Source organism: Protopterus annectens, chromosome 5.part0 (genome assembly GCF_019279795.1).
Source record: "Protopterus annectens isolate FY-2018-M chromosome 5.part0, PAN1.0, whole genome shotgun sequence".
NCBI classification, from domain to species: Eukaryota; Metazoa; Chordata; order Ceratodontiformes; family Protopteridae; genus Protopterus; species Protopterus annectens.
Genome location: NC_056735.1, coordinates 1,777,908,149 through 1,777,934,064, shown reverse-complemented (window position 1 = coordinate 1,777,934,064; position 25,916 = coordinate 1,777,908,149). Strand labels below are relative to the sequence as shown.

Here is a 25,916-nt window from a genome sequence, read left to right as displayed (position 1 = left end):
CTAGCTGGAATGCACATTTAAGCTAAGTGACTGACTCATTACTTCAAACACACTCACGTGCATATCCATTCATGCCTGCATTCACTCTGGGTGACTGTACAAAATGGCACTGATCTTGCATGTGCTCAGTAATTTATATGCATGTGCTGTCTAGCTACAGTGGCTGACTAGGAACAATACACAGAATGATCTACATCCTCCCTCTTTGATTTGTTCAAAAAAATATTTTACAAGCCAGACATCACATCAACATTTAACAACAAATGAATTCAAGTCCAAGTCGCTGTGTATTTTGAAAGGGGTCTGGAAATTCTACCAGATCTGTTCACATAAAAACTTTGACTGGGTTTAGCAACAGGGACAGTCTCTGGGGAGTCATCTATAATTGGAACTTCAGGGATGACATCAGGATTACTTAAAGAAAGTACACTGTCCTCTGAAAATTTGAACAAGTGTAGAGTCGCTGTGAGAAACAGAGTCTCTGGAACAATCAATCTGCTGAGTCACTGGTTCGGAAGCTGATAATTCGGGTTTTCGATTCCGTCTGAAATCCATTCCATCAGATTGTATGATGTAATATCTCAGTTCTTTACAAATATCTTTGGCAATCATATCCTTCAGATGTCTACATTCTAACGATCTCACATCATCTTAATGGTCTAAGAGGTTTGCTGGATTTATTGTAGTACAACTTTTGTGACTGGCATTTTTTCAAAAGTTGAATCTTGACCACTCTGTTGTTCTTTGCATTTGGAATCAATAATTGTTTACTGATAGGAAGAGTTGTTCTAGTCTGTCTGGACAGCAATCTCAGAGCAGGTGAACCAAGCAAGTTACCACGAGGGTTGTTTCTGAGATTAAGTAGGTTAAGAAAAACATCGGTATCATCTCTCTTGGATTTCTCCAACAAACATTTCACACTTAGAACTACACGCTCGGCTAATCCATTGGACTGTGGATCCTGCTAGTAACATGGACGAAGTCCCAAGACTCAGCAAAATTCTTGAACTGCTGACTTGTAAACTGTCCACCATTGTCAGAAATGACTTTGTGTGGACTACCATGAACACAAAAATGTCTCTTCAATTTCATAATGACAGTGCTGGACGTTATATAAGAGTCTGCTAACACTAACTAATGCTGACCATTCCATTCGAAAATATCAGTAGCAACTGTCAACCATGGTAGTTCAGGAATATGATTTAGATGAAGTGTTTCTTTTTGCTGGTGTGATTTAGTACTATTGCAATGGAACATGCTAGAGTTTCGTTTTGACATAGAAGGCCAAAGTACTATGCTTCTTGCCCTTCTTTTGGTTGAATCAGTACCCTGGTGACCAAAAGCAATGTCTTTCGGCTTTTCCTGGTTAGGGATCACCACAGCGGATTAGCAGTCAGCAGATTGATTGGCAGTAGAGTTTTATGGTATCGAGTTGCCAGCCCGGTGCCCAACCTTCACAGAAGACACACACTCTCAGACTCTTGCACCTATCTGCATGTCTTGAAAAATTCACTCAACCACAGGGAGGACATGCAAACTTTGCACAGAAGGTGCTCCAGCTGAAAATCAAACCCGAGAACAACACTAACCGCTGCACCACCATGGCCTGTAAATCAGTACCCTGGTGACCACGATGCAAAATTTTGATATATTCCTGTTGTAGTGCTGTAGGAATCACCACTTTAGGACCTTTCATGATGATTCCATCTTCCATCATGAGCTCATCTCTTCAAGGAAAATATTTCTGTATATCAAATGGTAGACTGGTTTCATGTGCTAGCCATCCTTGACTGATAAAATGTTTCAGTTTCTGAAGAATTGAGATTGAGGCTGTGTGATTTCTGAGTTCATCAAGACATGATGAGGAAAACTTTTTGACTTCCATGACTTCAAAGTCTGCTGTCTCATTATCATGCTGTTCTGTAGTTTGTCTGGGTGCTCTCGACAAAGCATCAGCATGGTATAAAAATTTGCCTTTCATATAGACAATATTGAAATTGTACTTTTGAAATTTTAACATTATGTGTTGCAGGCATGCTGGGGCTGTATGTACTGGCTTTTTCAGAACTGTCACTAGAGGGTGGTGATCAGTCTCTATTTCAACAGGTTTACCATAAATATAATCACTGAACTTTGAACATGTGCACACTACTGCCAAAACCTTTTTTCAATATGTGCCTACTCCATTTCAGTTTGCATTAAAGATCTGGATGTATAGGCTACTGGTATGCGCTCTTGAAGACATGCTGGACCAAGACCATACTTTGAAGCATCACACGAAAAAGTTTCAGGTTTGTGAACATCATAATATCTCAATGTGGGTGGACTGGCAATTTTCTGTTTCAGAATGCCAAATGCTTTTTGGTGTTGTTCCAGCCAGGACCAGTTTACATTTTTGCATTTCTACTCATGTAGCGGTGCTGAAAGCTCACACAGGTCTGGGATGAACTTTCCTAAATAGTTGATCATACTAAGAAAACGTAAAGATGTGACATTTTCTGGAACTGGCATCTCAAGAATTGTTGCTTGCTTAGACAGATCTGGTTGTAAGCCAGAACTGATAAACAGATGACCCACATAAGTAACTTCTTTCAGTGCTAATTTATATTTCTGAGGATTCGGTTTAAGATTTACTTCATGGGCACGGTCTACAACTTTCTTGAGGTTTCCAGCATGTTCAACTTCGCCATTGCCTCCTACAATAATGTCATCTACTATGACAGCACATGGATAACCTGAAAAAAAATTGTTCCATCCCATGTTGAAGTACTTCACTGGCAGAATTTATCCCAAATGGCATTCTCAAGAATCTGTATCTACCAAATGGTGTACTGAAAGTGGTTAATAGTGAAGATTTGTGATCCAGCGAAATTTGCCAAAAGGAACTTCTTGCATCTAAGACTGAAAAACTGTGGTATTTGGCATGAAAGTGGCTACTTCTTCTACTGTGTGCACTGAATGATAAGGATGTTTAAGCACTTTGTTTAAATCTCTCAGATCAATACATATTCAAATATCACTTGAGCTTTTCTTATGAACTATGACCATGGAGGATACCCATTCAGTCGGTTATTTTACTGGGGTTATTACACCTAAATTCACCATTTTGTGAAGCTATGCTTTTACCTTGCTCTGCATTGCTATCAGAACCTTCCTTGTTGGTCTAACAACTGGGCTTACTTCATGGTTTAACTTCATGGAATATGTGACTAGAAGTCTGTCAAGCTTGTCTGTGAAAACATCAGTATATTTTCCGTGTAAAACTATCATTGTTTTTCAGACTTAGATGGTGGACCTCTTTATTAAATGAAATCAATCCCATTCTCAATCTTTGAGGCTTAAGAATGACTGCACGTGTCTTTTGACTATGTAAAACTGCAAGTCATAGCCGTTCCCAGCAGAATGGCATGTGAGAACTACTGCACCCTCAGTTTGAATCTCTTCACCACCATAAGCAACTAGTTTTGCACACTTCGCTGAATCAAGTTTCTCACTAGCTTTTTCTTTGGAAAAACATCTGTGCTGATATAACATTGCACTTGGATCCAATATCTGCTTTAAGTTCTAAATGTTTCCCATTAATCTGAACAGTACAAAATATTTCACTCTTTGCTGCTAACTGATAATCGACTGTATAGCAGGAGAAAGAAAATCATGGCAAAAATTAGGAGGTGCAGCACCCAGCAGGATAAAAGCATTCTTGTCAAACTAAACAAACAACTCAGAGGACAAGTAAAGTCTATCAAAGCCAGTTTTGAGGTAAGTTTGGCCTCCCAGGCCAAGGACAACTACAAAGCATTCTTTAGCTATGTCCACAACCTTAAAGGCAATACACAATTGTCTGCAGAGCTCATTGTAAATGGAGCCACCTATACTGAGCCAGACGATGTAACAACCCTCCTGGTTGATAAATTCAGTTCCAACTTTACCCCTCCCTCCCCCTCAATCTTCCCTCAGGAAATATCATCAAATATAACTACCCCTACTATCACTAGGGAATAGGTCCTTAATGATCTCTAAGACCAAGAACACTGCATCAGTGGGCCCAGACGATATCCTAGGATGCCTTCTAAATAGCATGAAACATAACCTATCAGGGCCTCTGGAATTACTATTTAACTGTAGCCTCCAAAAAGGCTTCATGCCTCATGAATGGAGAAAGGCAACAGTCATCCCTCTGCACAAAGGTGGGCCATCTACAGACCCTGGAAACCACAGACACATAAGTCTCACTAGTCTTATATGTAAAGCCATGGAAAGAATTATCATGCAGATAATCAATAGAGATATAGCAAACCTCCCAACACTGGACCCAACCCAGTTTAATTTTGTCAAGGGCAGATCATGCCTACTCAACCTGGTGGACTTCTTTGAGAAGGTCATCAAATTAATGGATGAGGGCAAAGTCATTCACACTGCCTACCTTGACTTGACCAAGGCATTTCACACAATACCCCACTTGGGCATTGTTGACAAACTCAAGAGGTTAGGTACAAACCCATATGTCACCTGATGGATAGCCAAGTGGTTCACAGACAGGACCCAGGAAGTTAGAATTGGGGAGTCCACCTCTACAAAGAGGTTGGTCACAGGTGTAGTCCCTCAGGGATCAGTCCTTGGACCACTCCTTTTTGGCATTTACTTCTCAGAAGTCAAAGCCAATGTCAGTGGTTTCTGGATGACTAAATTTGCAGATGACTGCAAATTAGGAGCTATCATTGAATCTCACACTGACACAAATGTTTTCCAGGAGGGGCTGAGTCAGAGCCATGTACTAAAACTAAATGCCAAGAAATGCATAATAGTATCCTTTGGGAGGTCATTCATCCCTGGTAACTATCATATTGACAACACACCCCTTAAAGTTGACCCCGTAGTCAGGGACCAAGGAACACACATAGATAGTAATCTAGCCTTTGATCATCACGTGTCTAGAGTGTTGAGAAAATCATTCTATGTTGCACAACTTATAAACAAAGGTATGGCATCTAGGTCTAAGGAAGTCATTGTTCCACTGTATTCGGCATTCATCAGACCTATCCTTGAGTATAATGTCCCTTTGGTATGTACCTAGCTAGGCATATCGACCAACTGGAACATCCACAGAGGATCCTCACTAAAAGAATACAGGGCATAAGTAATATGTCCTATACAGAGCACCTCAAGGCCCTATCCCTGTATTCTGTCTCCTGCCAGCTTTTGAGGGGAGAGCTACGCCTAGTATGCAGAGCATTGTCAGACCCCACTCTGATGGACCTCCTGCATATCCATAAAAAAAAAAACAGCATGATAATTACCCATTCTAAAGACTTAAACCTTGCCTCTGATATAAATAGGGCCTGCTGGAGAGATAGGTAGGTATCCCAGAGACTACCTCTTCTATGGAACAGGCTCCCCATCCATGTGAAGCAGAGTTCCTCCCTAACCCAATTGAAATGCAACTTGGATAGTTGGATGGGAAACCGGAAATTTATCCCTAGTTTTGCACCTGTGTCTCTAATGGACACAGGTAACCTGCAAATGGTTCAGCTGCCAGCCCCATGCTTACACATATCAAGCATATCAGAACTTGTCAGAGATTTGGGATGTATGGCTAGGCTTAAAAAGGACCTTGTTGCCATTAGCCTAGTAAACACCTATGAACCTATAATCTACTGTGTTAACTGTTTCATTAATCACAGAAACATCATCAACATAGAAGGTTTGCTCACAGCTCTCTATCTGATCTACTTGCTTCTTTGGATGCTCTCTTTTAATAAAAGTATGTGCCACTTTAGGCTTGCAAAGCCTGTTGAAATGATTCTACTTTTTACATTTATGACACTGCTGACCAAAAGCTAAGCACTTCTCTCATTTAGGTTCATGACTGCCTCCACAATTATGACAATTAGCAATAAGGTTGTTTGGCTCCCAGTTCAGTTTATAGTTAATAATGAGGTTGTTTGGGGTGCCCACCTTTTTGGTTTATATTTCTGTTTGCACCCAACCTTATGTTGCACACTATCAACATTTGCACTGGTAGATACTGCATGCACCTTTTTCTCATTCGTGAGCATGTTCGTATGCTTTTCTGTAAACTCATGTATCTGACAAATCTCAGTGGCTTTGTTCAATGTTAAATCACTATCCTGAAGCAAAATCTTTCTCACTGCATCATTATTAACACCACACAGAAGCCTGACTTTTATCAACTCATCTCTCAGATCACCAAATCTGCATGTTTTTGCTTTATTCCTCAAGTCAGTAATATATGCTGCTATAGTTTCACCAGGCTTTTGATTACTTGTATAAAACATGTGCCTTTCCATTGTAAAACTCGTTTGAGGGTTACACATTTCTCTAAATTTACATTGTAAGCACTCAGAGTCTTCCCGTGTTTCAATCTGTATCACAATATGGTGGTTCTCCCCCCCCTGCATATATGGTAGGTGTATGCAAAAATGAACTTTCCCTCTCAATGGCTTCTGAGCCAGCTAAATTAAGAAGTATGAATGCCTTTGTGTGTGTGTCTTTATCAGAAAATGCAGCCTGTTTGAAAATATTATATTCTTGCTCAAACACTTGCCAGTTCTCTGCAATATTATTATCAAACACCAGCAGTCCAGGTCTACGAAATCCCTCTGCCATAATAGCAAAATACATTTAAATATAAGTGTAGACCAGGTACTTGTAATTATGTTCAATTGTACATCAATGTCTCTGAAAAGGCTTCATTTTAACATTGCAAACACTGTGAGCACTCCAAACACTTTGGGTACTTTGAAAAGTTTAAGTTAATGCGAAAAAGTAGTACATTGCAAAAGAATTTGGTCATTTTAGCCTTTTCGTACATTTTAACATTTCAGAAATTATTTCAAACACTTTTGTATTTATTTGAATACTTTTATCAATATGTCACAATTTCAGACATTTCATTTATCTCTGTCATTATTTTGAATGTTTTGAATGCTTTGCCACACTTTTGATGACTGAAAAATCATTTAAATGAGTTTAAGTACCTTTGAATAATCACCGACCTGTTTGTGAGTTCACTTCTGTATATTCCTCCACTTCAAACTTCATGCCTCATGGTTTGCAAATTGCTTTAACTTCGGATCCCATTCTGATACCATATTGCTCGTCTCGTGCATTCAAATGACATGCTGAGGCACTGTGATGGGTTCAAGTTGTTTATTGTACATAAACACACCAGGAGCTGTAGCAGGAACATGCATTTAAGCTAACTGACTGACTCATTATTTCAAACACACTTGCATGTGTATCTCTATTCATGCCTGCACTCACTCTGGCTGACTATACAAAACGGCACTGATCTTGCACATGCTCAGTAACTTATATGCATGTGCTATCTAGCTACAGTGGCTGACTAGGAACAATACACATAATGATCTACATGCATTAGGTCCTGCAACTGCAGTCTGAATGTACTCTTTTCCTTACTATCACAGCCCTGCTGTGGGCCACAGGCTGAGATTATGAATATTGCCCTATTTTTACACTGGAGTGTGATTACCATGAGTCTATCACTAATTCTTATGACATCCCTCACTGTCTCCTGAAGCCTCTCTCTCATCACAATTCCCACAACATTTCTAGTGTGTCCTCCTCTTGAGTAGTAGAGTCTGGATCCCAAGCAAAGTGTCTTTGCTGCACTGCCCTTCTATCTTGTCTCCTGGATACAAAATATATCTAGCCTCCTTCTTACCATCATGTCATCCACTTCCAAGGTGCATCCTGTCAGTGAACTTACACTGAGTTTATCAACCCTTAGTTCATGTTTGGCAGGTTGATTGGTTTTATGTCCAGCTTTTGCTCAACAGAACTACCTCAGGTAACCCAGGCTGAGCAACTAGACACCAGATGGCCAGTAGTTTACTGACCCAGGGCTGCTGGGACTTATGGTAGGCATACATTGGCCAATTAGGGTCACATATACCCCCCCTCATCATTAGTATGTATCTCTGGCATAGGTCAGAGTAGGCTGGGTCCTCAAACCACTTATTACTGACAGCCATGCCCATTTTTAGTGACATTAGTCAGCATAACCGAATCACCTAGAGCCACTTACCACCCCATTAAGTGGCTAGCCCTGACATGGCTTACAGTGAGTGACCAATGTGTATCACAGCTGATGCCCAAAGTGGTTGGTGTATAGAACTGTTCTCTCTCTAGGGCACCATCTAGAGTCTGTGCTGTTGCCTACAGCTCCATTCTTGGGTGGGGCTGAGGTAGAAACACTCAGTATGCTTTTGGGAGGAACCCCACAGAGACACAGGAGAAATATGTTAAATTCATTGAGGCATTGTCTGGAGGTCAGGCTTGAATGTTGCATCTTGTGCATGGGAGATGAAGACCTTAAACATTATGCCAAAAGTAACCTCTGGGATTCTGGATACCAAGTTGTGGAAAGGAAAGACAGTGGAGTATACCATTATGACCCAGAATTTTCCTAATTTAAGCCTGAGGCATCCTACCCAAATAAGCTAGAATCCAGTACTATACTATTTCTTTACCAAAATAATCTTCCAAAGGTCTTCCTGTCAGATCCTCAACCTGCACTAAGCACTTAACTCAGTGTCTATCTGCAGTGCCCCTGCAAATTGCTCCCTACAGTACTTCTTTGTGGCAATCTTTGTCTTACAGCTATGTTCTTTCTTCTTTGATCCTTTTCCTGAATATACTACCTTCTCTCTTGTTCATTGAGCTCCTTCAAACTCTCCCACATGTCCTTCTCAACTCCCTAAATTCCTTTTTTGTATGCTCAGATTACACTGCCCCATGACAAGAATTTTATTCCAAGAGGTTATGCGCAACCATTAACTCAGATCTGCTAAGAGGTGCTGCAACAAAGTCCAAACCAATGGGTGCTTGTTACAAATATTTGTCAAAGTGCACATCTCATGTAAACAATTCTCGAAGTCTTGCTACTAAATGCAGTATGTCTACATACCTTTAAAAATAGGTGCAGGTATAAGGGTTCCACATTGAAAAAATGTCATAAAGAGATAAAAAGTACTTTAAGCAGTTTTTTTGACATAAGACTGTTCATGCTAACTTGGCTGAAAGCTCTCAATCTCACTTTTGACTCCAAAGATTCTGCCAGCAGAACATGTATATTATTTTGGAAATACGGCAGTCTTGGAGTAGCTACATTATATGTAATAGTGTGGGTGCAGTGGCATAGATTATCAGATTAACAAAATAAAATATGTATTTAATGATTTTGTCCAAAACTAGTAAATTTCTGAACATATTTGTTTCAGGTAACTCTTTTAGGGCAATATAATTTAAAGATTTGTATTTTGTACAGTTGCCCCTAACCCTCTCTGTGTTCAAATGCAACTTATGAGATTTAGAGTTCTGCATTTTTATTGCAGTTTTTCAGTTTTTTTTTTTTGTCAACCCAGAAAATCAAAAGGAAGTTATTGATCACAATCCATGGTCTCTGACTAGAAACGTTTGCACTTATAACCTCTTGGTTTATATATAAAAATCTCTTATATGATATACAATTAATGTTCCATAAATGTTACTGTTACAATATAATCATAGTAATAAACCAAACTAAATAATTTTATAATGTTATTTATTCTTATTAAGATATTTTATGTTTAACTTAAACATTGGTTATATCAGATTCAAGAAATGAGTAAATAAACTAAGGGTGTGAGTGGAGCTATTAATGAGCTACTTCCTGTAATACAGAGTTTGATTCCCATAGCCTTCATTTGCCTGCTTTGTGACCTTGAGCAAACTGCTTAACCTGACAGTTCTTTGGGGAACTTGGGAATTTGCAATAGGGTCATTAATCATCTCCTGGAAGTCATGCCTAGTCACTATGTATGAGCCTATGAACTAGTTTGCAGGCCCATCTGCATGTCAGTATTTGTGCAATTACAAGCTCTTGCCTGCATGTTTGTACCTCACAGGTTCTTTAACATCAAGGGGTGGGAGGTTGTCATAATGGTTAAGGTGTTTACCTTATGAACACAAGGTGCTGGGTTTGATTCTCACATGGGGCAACTGGCTAGGCTTAAAATGGCCCACAAGGACAGTTAGCCTAGTACTAATCTATGAACCTGTGTGCAAATTTCTATGTGAATTTTGTCAAATTATTTTCAGTGTCTAAAATAAATTTGTTTTACATCTTTTCAGTCAGACATGGCAACCAAGGCAGTGAATGCTATTAAGAATTATTACTACAACAGATATACTGCTGGTCCTGGTGCAGAAACAATTTGTAAGTATTGATCTTTATAGGCATCACAAAGAGTCTTTAAAAACTATTCCACAGAGCTATTAATAGGTCTAATTACACTAATCAATAATCATGAGTATGAGATTTAGCTACAAAAGTTAGAATAAATGAAAACAGTACTGGATATGTCATATTGCAACAAACAAGAAGATATGCATTCAATACAACTTTTCTTTTTATGATGGCTTTAAGTAAAATAAATACACAGTTAGAAGAAAACCTCCCTTACTGTGTTGGAATGGCACAGAACTTGAAACAAAGTATTAATATGTGCATGTTTACTGGTGTTACAAACTATCATACAAAGATACTTTCTCCTCCACTCTGTACCCTACTCATACACTTGTAAGCCGTTCTCTAAAGATTCATTGATGCCCTAAATAATTGGTCTAAAACAAAAACAAAACATGATCTTCACTTATGAAAAAATGCAACATTATACATTTTGGACATCAAGACCAGGGTACCTGTGTACTTTCGATAACTATATTTTCACTAAAGCAGATAAAATGAAGTATCTAGGAACAGTCATTGATAGACAGCCTCGATTCAATGATAATATTAGTTGGGTAAGTAGGAAATGTTACTTTGTAATGAAGGACTTAATGCATAGGCGATTAAGTAGGGGTGAGAAGGTGTTTTCCCTACTGAAGACAGTTTAGAACCACATATTGAATATTTTGCACCAGTTTGTATATATAACCTGTCATAAATGAAGACATTAGAAAAGATTCAAAGGAGATTTACAAGGCAGCTATCTAAGGTAAGACATTCTAGCAACAGGGCCATGCTCATTCAGCTCTGTTTCTCATTTACAAGTGTTATGTTCTCTGGCTTTGTTCCTGCAGAATGGAGAACAACAACAGTAATCCTCCTGCACAAAGAGGGGCCATCAACTGACCCTGGGAACTACAGACCCATAAGTCTAACCAGCCTCATCTGCAAGGTCATGGAAAGAATTAAAAATGGACATTATCAACAAGGACATAGGCAAACTCCAAATGCTGGACCCAACCCAGTTTGGCTTCGTTAAGGGTAGATCATGCTTATTAAACCTGGCAGACTTCTTTGAGAATGTAAAAAATTAAAACTGGATTAGACACAGCAGCAAAACAATTTATTAAATAAAAGAAAATAAAAACGTGGTAAGCGCTTTCACTGCCTAACTAACCGCTTTGTCAGAAAACAAGCATAAAGCACAAGAGATTTTAAAGAATTAGTCAACTAATCAAACCACTTCAATCAATACTCATTAATTGTTTCTTAAAAACATATTGCTTAAACAGACAGTCTAAAACCCATCTTACTTAAAAAACTCAGTATACAAATATACACGACCCTGACCATATTCATAAAACTAAATTCAGTGTTGTAATGCTCTAGCTTTCATAAATGCTTTTAGTGTTACCTTATTGTTCAAGCCTGGAAACTTATCTGCTTGGAACAGTAGAATCCATCTTTGTTCTGCTGCTTCAGTGGTATTTTTTAAATCAGCACCCCTAATCCCCTCCGAAATCACTTCTAAGATGAAAAACTTGAATGTATGACTATAGCCCTCTATCTTCACATGCTGTGCTAAAGCACTAGTATCTTCTTCGTTAAGAATGTCCCTACAGTGTGCTAATATTCTATCCTTAAACATGTGGTTGGTTTTTCCTATATAAAATCTATAACATATGGTACAATAACTAAAGTATACAATATTTTTAGTCTTACAGTCAGCATACAAATTAAAATCTATCTTAAAACCCATTAATGGATGTGTGCATGAACATCCTGAGTGGATATGGTTGCATGCAGTACTTCAACAAGCATAGGTCCCCTGCCTCTCTGACATTAATTCTCCTCTCTCTATATCAGATCTATAGCACAGGTGCCTCTTTAAAGATTTATTATTTCTAAATGTGAAATGGGGTCCATCTCCTACAACCTCTTTCAATTCATCAACTATAGTTAGAATATTCCAGTTTTGTTTAATAGCATCACACACTCATAAGAGTCCCACTTCCATATTCTAGTAATATCAGTAAAGTGTGCGATGTTATTAAAGAAAAGTGGAATATTCTAACTACAGTTGATAGATTTTACTTAATGAATATTGATTGAAGTGGTTTGATTGGTTGACTCTTGTGTGTTATGCTTGTTGTCTGATGAAGCGGTTAGACAGTGAAAGCGCTTACCACGTTTTTATTTTCATTTATTTCATAAATAGTTTTGCTGCTGTGTCTAATCCGGTTTTTATTTTTTACTATACTATGACTGCTATTACTTGGATTAGCTGGTCGGGTGGTGATTTTATTTGTCTGCACATTGTTCTTTGAGAATGTCACCAAAGCCATGAATGAAGGTAAGACAGTGTACACAGCCTATCTCGACCATGCCAAGGCTTTCAACACAATTCCCCACTTTAGCATCATTGAGAAACATGCCCAGATAGGGATTAACCCTTATGTTACCAGATAGGTAGCCAGTTGGCTCACCAGCAAAACACACACTGTCAAAATTGGTGACTCCACCTCCACCAGTAGACCCGTCACCAGTGGAGTACCACAGGAGCCTGTGCTGGGCCCCTTACTGTTTTGCATCTATATCTCAGAAGTCCAGGCCAAAGTAGAGGGTATTTAGCTCACAAAGTTTGCTGATGATTGTAAACTGGGAGCAATCATTGAGTCCCCCAATGATGTCAACATATAACACAAACAAATGATTGGTGACAAAGCCATGGTCTAAAACTAAATGCAAAAAATGCATTATTATTCCCTTTGGCAAAACAGAATTCCCTACAAATTACAATATTGACAGCACCCCTCTGAGTTCCCACCCAGTGGTGTGAGACACGGGAACACAGGTTGATAGTAATCTGAACTTTGACCACCAAGTTTCCACAATGGTAAGGAAAGTCTTCTATGTTGTGCACCTCATAAGCAAGGGTATAGCATCTAGGTCAAGGGATGTTATAACTCCACTGTACTCAAACCTTATCAGACCACTAATAGAGTTTAATGCACCCTTTTGCAAGTACCTCACCAGACACCTGCAGCATCGGGAAAGACCTCAAAGATTTCTCACTAAGAAAATACCGGGACTTCAAACCATGACCATGTGGAGAGGCTGAAAGCCCTGTCACTTTACTCTGCATCTTATAGGCTGCTGAAAGGTTACTTTTGCCTGGCCTATAGGGCAATCTCCAACCCTGCCCTAATGAAAATGCTGCACATCAGCAAGTCAAATGGCTCAAGAGTCACTCACTCTAGGAATCACAACCTAGCTTGTCACATTAGCAGATCATGCTGGAGAGACAGATATGTCTCCCAGAGACTGCCACTTCTCTGGAATAGACTCCCTATTCACATAAAACAGAGCACCTCACTGACCCTATTCAAATACAATATAGAAAATTGGATGGGAGACCACAAATTTTCCCCTGGGTTGGCACCCATATCCCTTATGGACAGGGGTAACCAGTGTTGATCACAGACCCACTCTGTTCATAAATTTGTTCTGCAAACTACCCAAAAAAAGAACAAATGGGGATACTTGGGATTAACATGGCTAGGCTTGTAAAGGCTCTAGGGCCACTAGCCTAGTAACCTTCTGTGAACCTGTGTTATGATATTGAAGTTATGGCATCAATACTGGATGTGGAGTTTATGCAATATCAACATACCTTCAAGACCATCCTAAAAATGAACTATTTCTGTTGTAGAGATGACAGATTGTGTAACTCTCTGCCACTTAACACCAAGAGGACAGAACATCTAGTTATCTTTAAGACACTTCTGAATGAATGGATTAAGGACAGGGCTACACTGAAGATTGAACTTTCAGTCACTGGATGCCTTATTCTTCAGTTCCTTGTTTTTTAAAGTACAGGATGAAATATAAACTGAATCACAGTGCAGTAATTAGAATGAATGGATAGCTTAAGTAAGGTCTTCTGTGTTCCCATTAGAACAACGACAATGCATTTTTTCAAATGCGTTTTCATTGACACCTAAAGAGCGAACAGGCAAAACAGCGAAGTGGCTGTTCAGTGAATTCTTTCCCTGGGAAAGAAGTCACTTGACCGCTTCATTGCTTTGCCATGTTCTGCACTGTAGTGTGGTCTCAGAGTCTCCCTTATCCAGTATAGCTCCTGAGCGTAAATGTGCAAGAGTTACTGACCTTAGGGTTAGGGTGCGGGTTAAGGTAAGTGCACATGTTTTAAAATGTTTACTTTTTTTTTTTTCCGTTAGCTGTATGGTTGAGTTACGTGCATATGTGTTTTCAGCTGTTTACTTTTTGGGGGTGGTAGAATTAGGATTAAGGTGGGTGTGTATGTGTTTGGAACTGTGTACTGTTTTTTTTTTTTTTTTTTTTTGGTTGGAACAGCGATTTCTTTCCCTAGGAAAGAAATCGCTGTTCTGAGGTGTCGACAATTTCAGCTTTCACTGAAATGGGGTCAATGAAACATCGTTTGCTGTTTTAAGCGTTCAGTGTTTTAATATAGACCCAGGTCTTCCATATGAGGATATTCTGCCCCCCCACACCCAAACACTCACACACTTATTCTTCTTCAGTGTTCTGCTTACTGGTTATTTAATTGCTTGGATACTTTTTGAGGAATTTTCTGTGCATGCATTAGGCATTGAATAGTGCTGACAGTCTGAGCAGAAGACGGCATAATTAAAGAGAAGCGTAATCTTACAGGCAGTACAAGACTACTGTACAGCTAGAGCAGGATGCATGCCTGACGTGATGGATGTCACAATGGAGGCAGGCTAGTATGACCATGTAAATGTGTACTCACATGCTGCATTGCATGTATACCCAGCACAAGGATAGCACAACAATCATCAGATAGACAATTGTGAGTGTCCAAAGCAAAGTGCTAGCACTGTTCATCATATAAATTACATATAAATGGGATAAACAGGAAGGTAATAAAGGGGAAAATAGCAAGCAGAAACACATAAGGATAACCATATGGTATAAAAGGTGGAGGACATGAAGGGTATTTTTTCAGGGAGAAAGCCACTTTTATAAATCTTACAAAAGAAGATGAGGAGGATAGTAAGGGACAGCAGTGTGACTGTGGATGGGATAGAAGAAGAAAGGAACTTAGAAGAGGAAGACAGACAAACAGTACACAGACTCAGACAGACAGGAGTAGTCTACACAAAAAATCTGGGAAGGACAGTGGAGGGACACAGACATACTTGAGGTTGGCAAGTGGTTTTGGGGAGGGATGGACAACAAACAAGGAATGGGAGATGACACGTAAGAGAGGGAGAACACCACAATGATAATGGGGTAGGGTCCTGGTAAGGCTGGATGCCAGGCTGCAACAGAAGGCAACAAAACTGGGCATTACTCACCTCGGTGGCCAATATTATGATCCGGTAGTTCTCCTAGTAGCCCAGTGGATGGAGCTTTGCAGTTGAACAAATCATCAAGCTGCACCAGAAATAGTCCACATCACCAGGACAGGTATCCAGGTGCCAGCATACTTCAGCCGCCATCTGTCTCTGTAACTGATACCAGAAGATGAAGTTATCTCTACCTGATGTGAGGCAGACCTGGCAACCACGGTCAATCCCAAACCAGAGGCAACGTCTGGTACAGACTGAGATGACTGTAGCCTCACCTCCTCCCCTTCCACATCTGTATATGCATAAAGATAACACAGTGGAAAAAATGATCACACACACACACACACACACACACACACACACACACACACACACACACACACACAACTCAACAATGAACTGACAGACATTGCACACATTTCACTGTGGAAGAGGAGTGCCCACCATCTGCTACAAATCATCATGTTCAACTGTCACTACTATGATGCTGGAAAACAAAGTGTGAAATCCTAACTATACATATACAATACTGTGAGAAAAAAATGCTTACAGTACATTTCAGGATTCTCTTCCTAAACTTCTGCCTCCCATGGATGAAGCAATTCAGGTTGGTACTACATTAGATCACTGAACCAATGCTGGCACTGTCCACAAGAATTGGTGATGTCAGTGGCATCACTCACATCCTGGCAAGCTCATGCCATACATCCATCTTCTGAAAAGGGTCATTACTCTAGCCATGTAGGTGCTTGCTAAAGTTCCTGTACAAAAAGACCAGGGAAATGCTTATCTCCTTGTGACACCACACTGGAGCCATGCATTCCACAGTGCCTGAAGTAACCATGGCCACCCACTCATGTCTGCTTGAGGAACAAGATGGTAGACCTGTGTGTGTGTGGATGCTAGTTTGTAGACCATATGTTGCACAACATAACTTTGCACTGCTGAGCTACTGAATTGTGCTACACTTTGGTCCTAAGACATAGCTATAGAGCTGTACCATGGCACTAAAGGCATATACATACTACATACATAGGATCATAAGATCACAGAAGAATACTAGGCTAATGACCCTAAAGGGTCTTTTTAAGCCTAACCATGCTTCCTGAATATATTAGAAATGCATTGGCCCCTTAGGTTTTGTGGGAGTATATAAAATTAAGCATAAGTGGTCAAGCATTTACAAGCTTCCTCACTCTAATAGAGACATAGCTGCCAGACCTGGGTGCAATTTATGATTCCCCATCCACTGATCCAAGTTTTGTTAGAATAAATGCAAGGAAGAATTTTGCTTCACATGGATGGCAGGTCTGTTCTAGGGAAGAGGTATTCTCTGAAACACATACCTGTCCTTCCAGAATGTCCTATTTATGTTGTAGGCAAGATTTAGGTCCTTGGATTGTGTGTTTTTGATTCTATTTGTTTGGCAGATGTGCATCAGGTCCATTAACATTGTGGATTTGAGGATACTTTTTATAGGCCAAGCATACATTGCTTCTCAGCAGCCTGTAGGTGAACAATTATAAAGACAAGACTTTGAAGCATTCCATACAGGACTTGTTTTCTAAACCATGCATTTTTTTGTGAGAAAGCTCTGTGTATGCTCCATTTGTCACATTTCCTGCTAAGATACATGCCTAAGGGGGCACTGTACTCAATGACTGGTCTTATGAAGGCCGAGTACATTGGAACAATTACATCCTTGGACCTGGATGCCATACTCATGTTTATACATTGTGCAACATTGTTACTACTGTTGACACACAATGTTCAACAGCCAATTTGCAGTCTATATGATTTTCCAAATCCCTCGCTACTGGGTCCACTCCTAGGGGTGTTATCAATGTAGTAATTTTGGGGAGGGGAATGCCTGTCTTACCAATAGATACTATTATGCACTTCATGACATTCAGTTTAAGGCTGTGGCTCCATCTGTTATTTGTCTGTGTCAGACCTTCTTAGAGGGTATTTGTGTCTTGGAGGCATTCAGTCAATGCACCTAATTTGCAATCATCAATGAACTCGGTCAGCCAGAGGCCTTTAATGCTAGCCTTCACTTCAGAGAAGTAAATGTCAACCAGGAGAGGCCCCAGCACTGAGCACCAAGACACCTTGATAGTGGCTGTCCTTCATGTGGTGGCAGATTTCTTAGTCCTGTCTGTAAGCCAGTTGGCTATCCAGTGGGTGACGAATGGGTTAATACCTAATCCAGTGAGCTCGTTTACAGTGCCTGAGTGGGGTAGTGTGTTGAATGTTTACCAGATGGAGGTAGGCAGTGTGCACTATCTTACCCATGTCCATTACTTTGGTGACCTTCTCAAAGAACTTCACCAGGTTGAGATGGCATGACCTGCCCTTCATGAAACCAAACTGAGTTGGATCTAGTGTCTATAGATTTCCTAAGTCATCATTTAACATATCCATGATTATTCTTTCCATGACTTTACATATTAGACTTGTCAGGTTTATGGGTTTATAGTTCCCTGAATCTGTGGATGGCCCATGCTTATGCAGTGGGATAACAGTGGCAATCCTCCATTCATTCAGCATGAAGCCTATATGGAGGCTGTAGTTAAATACTGATTCTAGTTGCTCAATACTTTATGTTCCATGCTATTAAGGAGGCATCCCAGGATATTATCAGGGCCTAGCCTTGGAAAGTGCCATGAGGATCTGTTTCCTCATGATAGTTGGAGGAGTTATGGTGGTGGGGTATCTGGGGGAGAGGGGAGTAAAACTGCAGCAAAATTTGTCTGCCAATAGATTTGCTGTATCTTCCAGCTTAGTACAGGTGGCTGCATTTACAATCAGTTCAGTACATTGTTTTGTATTGCCTTTGAGGTTGCAGAAATAGCTGAAAAAGCTCTGTGGCTGTCCTTGTCCTGGGAGGCTATTTTTACCTCCGATTTGGCTTTGGTGCACTACATAAGCATTCAAGTTGCTTGTTTAGCTTGGTGAGGGAGTTTTTACCTTTCCAGGTATTGCACCCCCTACTTTTTTGCCATGACTTTCTTCCTTTTCTTGTACCAGCTATTGATGTTTGGTTGGCTTGTTTTTTGTTAGTCCTCAGTTACAGGTAGGCACAGCTCTCTCTGTTAAGCTACTTATATGATTATACAGGGTTTCCATGAATATCTTTGCATAGGCAGCGCTGGAGTTTGGGGGGATTAATTTTTCCAAGGTGTCCCTTAATAGTAGGAAGTTTACCTTACAATAATACCTAAACATTCCAGAGTTAGCTGTAGCTCCAACTTTTATTTTTATTTCAAAGGAGACATATTTATGGTCCGACCGAACCACAGAGGACAGTACACTAGGAACCAGAGCAACATTCTGCCATGTTTGTGAAGATTAGGTCAAGGATGTTTGTGTCCCTAGTTGGCATTCAGATTAGCTGGTCCTGTGTATTTGTGTTTAAAAGGTAAAGGAATCTGTGAGCATACATATTAGGGATCATGTATAATTCTCAGTCTATAGTGGGGTACTTAAAGTCACCCATGAATAGGGTGTTGGGCTGAATGAGGAGTGTCCCCAGTATAAGTATGTGACATAGGTTTCCCGGGTCTTGGAAGGGGACCTATAACCTGTAATGGGACTTTGCATGTGGGAATTTGGACATGGAAAATCTGAAGCACATCTTACTAATTGACAAGCCTTGAGGTATGTATGTTTTTGACGTAAATTGAGACATCTCCAACTTTCACTGCTGATGTGTTCTCCATGGCTCTAAATCAAGTCTCAGTAACTGCACAAAATTCTATTCTAGGGAGAGTAGAACCTGAAGGTGGTGGAATTTCGTGTTTAGACTCCTATCATTGAACAGTAATGCCTTTACATGGTCTTGTGTTGGCTTTATGTTAGAAGGTTTGTCAGATTGGCAATGCCTAAAATTGGCACTAGGGGGGGAGGACAAGATTTTAGCTTAAAGTGGGCAGATGCAAACCTTCCCTTGCACAGCAGAGTGGTCTGTGTACCATATCTTCCCCGGCTGACAAATACTGTACCTCCTTCAAATGACACCAAAAATTAAGCCATGTGCATACTGGTCACATGCTTCATGGTCACCATGATGTGCATGGCTAGTGCAAGCATATTTGAGTAGCTGACTGGGCACCAGAATCAACTAATGGACAGTAGCACTAATTGGCTTCATAGCATACTCACTACATTAAGGGGTTGTTGTTAGCATGCTATTAAGTGCCAGCCCTGTTTCACATAACACTGCTTAGAGCTCTATTTCATGCAACACCGCTTAGAACTGTGGAACTGAGAAATAGAGGAATTTCAATAAAGATTTTATAGACTTGAAGTTTCAAGGGGTTAGGGAAGGAGTCATGTCTGAAAAAATACTTCCACAGAAAAAAAACAAAAACTCTGTGGTACTGTTGCTGTGTGTTACATCCTAACTCTCCACCATGTCTTTTTACTGTGGTTAAAACTAGTATGGAAGGCCATGTTTTATACATTTGCACAATACCATGTTGTGTAGAATGGCACACATACACACACACACACACACACACACACACACACACACACACACACACACACACACACACACACACACAAAAAATCTTGCTGCAGATTTATTTATTTATTTATTTATTGGCATTTGTTTAAGGGAAAGTCCACAGGTCCAAGCGGAGGTCCGGGGAGAAAAGCTCCACAAGAAACACAATTAGAATATATATAGTTATTTATATATTTATATATTTATTCATAAATATTTGAATATGGATTTATTTATTTATTCACTTACAAATACTATAGTGTTGAATTATATGTGTATATTAGTATTATTAGTTAATGTGTGCATTTTACTATATTTTATTTTATGTATTTTATGCTATTTATCCACTGTATGATTGTTAGTAAATGTTTTTAGCTTTATTTATAGCGCTATAGCTTTAACCAGCATTGAATAAAACCATTGTATTTCATCTTATTCTGACAACCAACCTTTGAAAACCCATACTTTAATTGATTCTATTGGTTTCATTGGTTAATTGATTTATTTAATATACTTAATATAATTGTTTTAATTGGTTTAATCAGCTTAGAGTATTTAATGGTGTGGCTAAAGCATAAGAAATTGGATCTGAAGAAGCATACATTGTGTATGTGAAAGCGCTCATCTGTTTGTTTTGTGCCTTCAAATAAAAGTCTTACGTTTTGGAATATATCCGTGCCTGTTTGTGGATTATCCTGATATTGTGGAAATTGACTGTTTCCGTGCATGTTCACCAGTTTTTTGGTTCCTGATCTACTTTGTTGTGACCGGTGAACTTCATTGAGTAGTAGGTGATTCATACTATATACTTGCTCTTATTGTTCATTCATACTACTCCACGGAATGGCTAACACTCCTATAGAATTGGATTACAGACCGGAGACGAGGGTAAGCGATGATAAATGGCTTCTTATTACAAAGAACTTAAATAACCCTTTATTGGCTCTGGAATTGAAATCTTCTACTACTGTTGGCACAGAGAACTCTATTGATAATATAGAACATTTCCACTCTTTAACTAAAGAACTAGAAAATGACCTATATAGACTGCAGCGTTACATCTGGCAACGCAAACATTTAGAAGCTTGTATGCATTTTAAAATCGTCCCTAGAGGCATGCGCGTACTGCGCATGCCTACTTACGGAGACATGCACCCTGAGTTGCTAAGAAAATGGCAAGAACTGAATCTCGAACTCAGCTATAAATATATGCAGCTAATTAATGGTTATTTTCTCCCTCTTGAATTGGAGTTATTAACTAAGATTGAAAAACTAAATAAAGAAATACGTGACTCATTTGAATATGAGTCTTGCAGAAGTAAACTAGATCATATGTATTTGCAAGTGTTTGCCTACAGCCAGAAACTTTAACAAGTTAAACAGCGTAAGCTGTATAGAGACTTTAGAGATTTTTCCGCTGGCAATGTCTTTATTTGGCCTAGAGGCTTTCATCAGAATCACACTCTCAACAGTGAAGAAATTAATGTCAGTGCTCCCCACCAAGACCAGTTGAATGTTCCGCCAACCTCCACTATTAGTCACAATGAGACTGACGCGGTTAGCGTTATCTCTGACAGAGCTTTTGTCACGCCCCCAGAAGAGCTACCATCCATGGCTGATTGTCTCTCTCCTTCTACACCGCTTCCCAATCAAGAAGCTAACAAGAACGTCCATAGGATGGGGGCCATTCCGAAAATCAGCATTCAACGAACCATCACGCATTTTTTACCCTATCCCATTCGGAAGCAAGCGCCACAGAGAGACCGTGCACACAGTTGGCAAGGGAAGAAGCGGAAACATTCGGGGGAGCCTCTACAACAACAGAGATGCCAGAAGAACTAAACTCTCTGTTTTTTAACCGCTCCAGGTTAGTGTTATCACATGAAGAAGCCAGTGTGCTAAATAAAGGGCTAACATTTATCCCCTCGCAGGGAAGTCATCTATATGATACACTTCTGGACTTAAGAATGTTTGTAAGATCTGTAACCCTGAAGCTATATTTTGATAACAAATCTTCAGTTGAACTTGGTGTTAATGACTCTACTAGTTTTAAAAAGAAAAGTGTTTTTTCACCTACCCTGCCTACACATGTGGAATGCTTCTTGAAAATTTGTGAACAAAACATTTATGAATATTTCTTTGATGGACATAGAAAATGCTCATCCCACCCTCAATTTTAAACCAGCAGATAAGGGGGGTGGGATTGTAATATTTGATACAGAAGAATATGATCAGCTCATGCTCATGATGCTAAGTGATAAACAGACTTACTTAGAAACATCTAAAGAGACATTTGACAAGATTTGCAGGGAGATAGCAGATAATCTTTATGATATGCTTATGTGCCAACAGATAGATAAAGATCTATATGAATATTTTAGTAGAGAACATCCCAGAATACCTATAATCAAAGGCTTACCTAAAGTCCACAAATGTATAGAACCCCCACCTATGAGACCTATAGTCTCAGGAGAATTCTGGGTTACCGAAAATATATCTAACTTTCTTGCAAAAACTTTGAGACCATTAGTAAATGACATTCCCACCATTCTTAAAGACACGTATACACTTCTGGAACATATAGAGCAATTGAAAGAACCTTTATCTAAGGATACGCATCTATTGATTACCTTGGATGTATGTAATCTATTTACCTGCATTCCAAATGAGTATGGCATTCAGGCTATAAGGGAACTCATCTCATCTAGAGGGAATTTTAACAAAAATAAACAGATACTTATTTGTCAATTACTCGACATTGTTCTATCGAACAATGTCTTCCTATATGGGCAAACAATTTATCATCAAAAATGGGGTGTCGCTATGGGCACCCCATGCGCCAATACATACGCAAACCTAGTAGTCTTTCAATGGGAACAAGCATTTTTATTCAATCATCCACTATTTGAGAAAGTAACACTGTATAAAAGATTTGTGGATGATATACTTATTGTTTGGAGAGGCACCCAGAAAGAATTTAAAGATTTTTTACACTATCTTGGTAACACAACTAATTTTTTGACCTTCACTATGGAAGCTTCTAATGAAACAGTTAGTTTTTTAGATGTGAACCTAAGTATTAAAGAAGGTACTCTAGTCTCGAGTCTTTATAGAAAAACCTGCTGGAAAAACACTTTACTAAACTTTGATAGTATGCATCCATGGCATGTTTTTCCAGCCATCATTAAAAGTCAATTTATGAGAATAAATAGACTATGTAGATAACAGGATGTGAAACTCAAAGAAGTAGAAAAAATGGTAAAATTGTTCCATAAAAGAGGTTACAATAGTAAGATGGTGGAACTAATTAGAGATTAAATCTTTAAATCAGCTCCCCCTGAGATGCCCAATAAGAATTTGAATAAAAACATCAAGAAATATAGTTCTAAAAGTGCAGGTAAGGAAATTATAGAGAAAGACTCCACAATAGTCAGATACATCATGACTTATACTAATGACAGTCAACTCATAAAGCACATCATCCAGAGTAACTGGAAAATTCTAACTATAGATGGAAAAACTGTTAGAATTGTAGGTACCTATCCTAAATTTACCTATAGGAATAGCAAAAACTTGAAACAATTATTATGCTCAAAACCTAGACTTAATGTTAACTTCAATAAGGAAGAACATGTAAGATTAGGAACTTATCCTTGTGGACATTGTAGTATGTGCGTACATATTACTAATGAACAGGACTTCATACACCCAGTATTAAATTATACATTTGTTCCTAACTTTGAGGCAACGTGTGAAACAGAAAATCTTATATACCTAGCCACCTGTGGCATGTGTTCAGCATTCTATGTAGGACTAACGAAGAGAAAATTAAAAAATAGGGTGTATAACCATATCTATGATATAAGGTGCAATAATGAGCAGAATGCCCTAGCAAAACACATCACAGAATGTAATGGCCATTACTTTAAATTTCGAGTTGTAGAAAAAGTAAATGGCAACAGTAGAGAAGGAGACCATGTGAACTTATTAGAAACTAGAGAATTACAGTGGATTTTTAAACTTAGAGCACACCAGTATCCAGGTATCAACCAATATGTATCCATTAAACCAGTGCTTAGAAACAGGAGATGATTTTTGCTCCCATATTAGGATACACATTATATTCATATTTCACTATATTATATTATATACACATATATCTATCTATTCTATACTATATTTATGTGTTTATTTATTTATCCATACATATATATATATATATATATATATATTGCCAACTAACATTACATTATATTGTCATATATTTATATGTATGTATACACATGTATATATATATATATATATATATATATATATATATATATATATATATATATTTTCCATACATTATATACTTTATACATTATATTCAGATACTGACATGATCACTCAATTTGTACATAATTAATCTATGAGTGCATAAAGACATACATTCCATTAATGATTATACGTGTAGTATGAATTTATTAATAATGTGGATTTATTTATCTATTTATTCATAAATATTTGAATATGCATTTATTTATTTATTTATTCACTTACAAATACTATAGTGTTGAATTATATGTGTATATTAGTATTATTAGTTAATGTGTGCATTTTACTATATTTTATTTTATGCTATTTATCCACAGTATGATTGTTAGTAAATGTTTTTAGCTTTATTTATAGCGCTATAGCTTTAACCAGCATTGAATAAAACCATTGTATTTCATCTTATTCTGACAACCAACCTTTGAAAACCCGTACTTTAATTGATTCTATTGGTTTCATTGGTTAATTGATTTATTTAATATACTTAATATAATTGTTTTAATTGGTTTAATCAGCTTAGAGTATTTAATGGTGTGGCTAAAGCATAAGAAATTGGATCTGAAGAAGCATACATTGTGTATGTGAAAGCGCTCATCTGTTTGTTTTGTGCCTTCGAATAAAAGTCTTACATTTTGGAATATATCCGTGCCTGTTTGTGGATTATCCTGATATTGTGGAAATTGTTTCTGTGCATGTTCACCAGTTTTTTGGTTCCTAATATATATAGTACATCACAAGGCACACTTTTGAATATGTATAGCACAGAAGGGAAGAAAAAAATGTTACAGTAGTACATTTAGAATATGTACACACACTTGATACACACATAATAAACTAATTACAATGTAGTACAACTATAGCTGACATAGCAGTATGGGTGAATGTAAAATGCTTAGCACTCAGATAATGACAGAGATTTTGAGCTAGGAAAGAGTTTAAGAGGCTGTAAGAGCGATGTTGCAGAAGTTGTAGTATATAAGAGGAAAATGAATGTAAAAATATGAGAATTAACATTTAAGAAGTCGTGCGTGATAACAATAGTGGTAAGGGTGGGAGTAATAGAGATAGAGGTCAGGAGAAAGGGTCTTTAGTAGTAAGGGATAAAGAGAGAGACAGAGAGAGAGAGTGTGTGTGTAGAAATGTTAGTGTACTTGAGATAGATATATAGAAAAATGTGATTACAAAGGAGAATAAGGGGAATGATAAGAAGGCACTAAGGTCTAGAATGGAATGGATTGCACGGTCCCCCTTGATTTGTCTAGACAACAGAAGTGTCATTTCAGTAGGCTGAAAATGCACTTCACCATATTTTGCATGTGTGTGTGTGTGCTCATGTGCTGCATTATAGTCTATTTCCTGGATGGTATTTATTTGTTTATTGATTGCCATTCGATTACCGATTATTCGATCTAGATGTGAATCCCTTCATGATTAGGTGAGCTATATAAAATGTTTTTCTAACCACTTTGGCCACGTGGTTGTC

At 38.5% G+C, this 25,916-nt stretch overlaps 1 protein-coding gene across 3 annotated transcripts in view; it reads left to right on the top strand.

The window, feature by feature from the left end:
• The window catches only part of CPB2 (carboxypeptidase B2), a 475,453-nt gene that overhangs the window by 434,770 nt on the left and 14,767 nt on the right, over nt 1-25,916 (top strand). For 2 of the 3 annotated variants that reach the window (XM_044071578.1, XM_044071577.1), the window contains one exon: nt 10,156-10,240. The exons of the other annotated variant lie outside the window; for it this stretch is intronic. In XM_044071578.1, the coding sequence (XP_043927513.1) occupies nt 10,156-10,240 (85 nt within the window). The remainder of the gene's footprint in view (nt 1-10,155; nt 10,241-25,916) is intronic. 3 annotated transcript variants of the gene reach the window in all.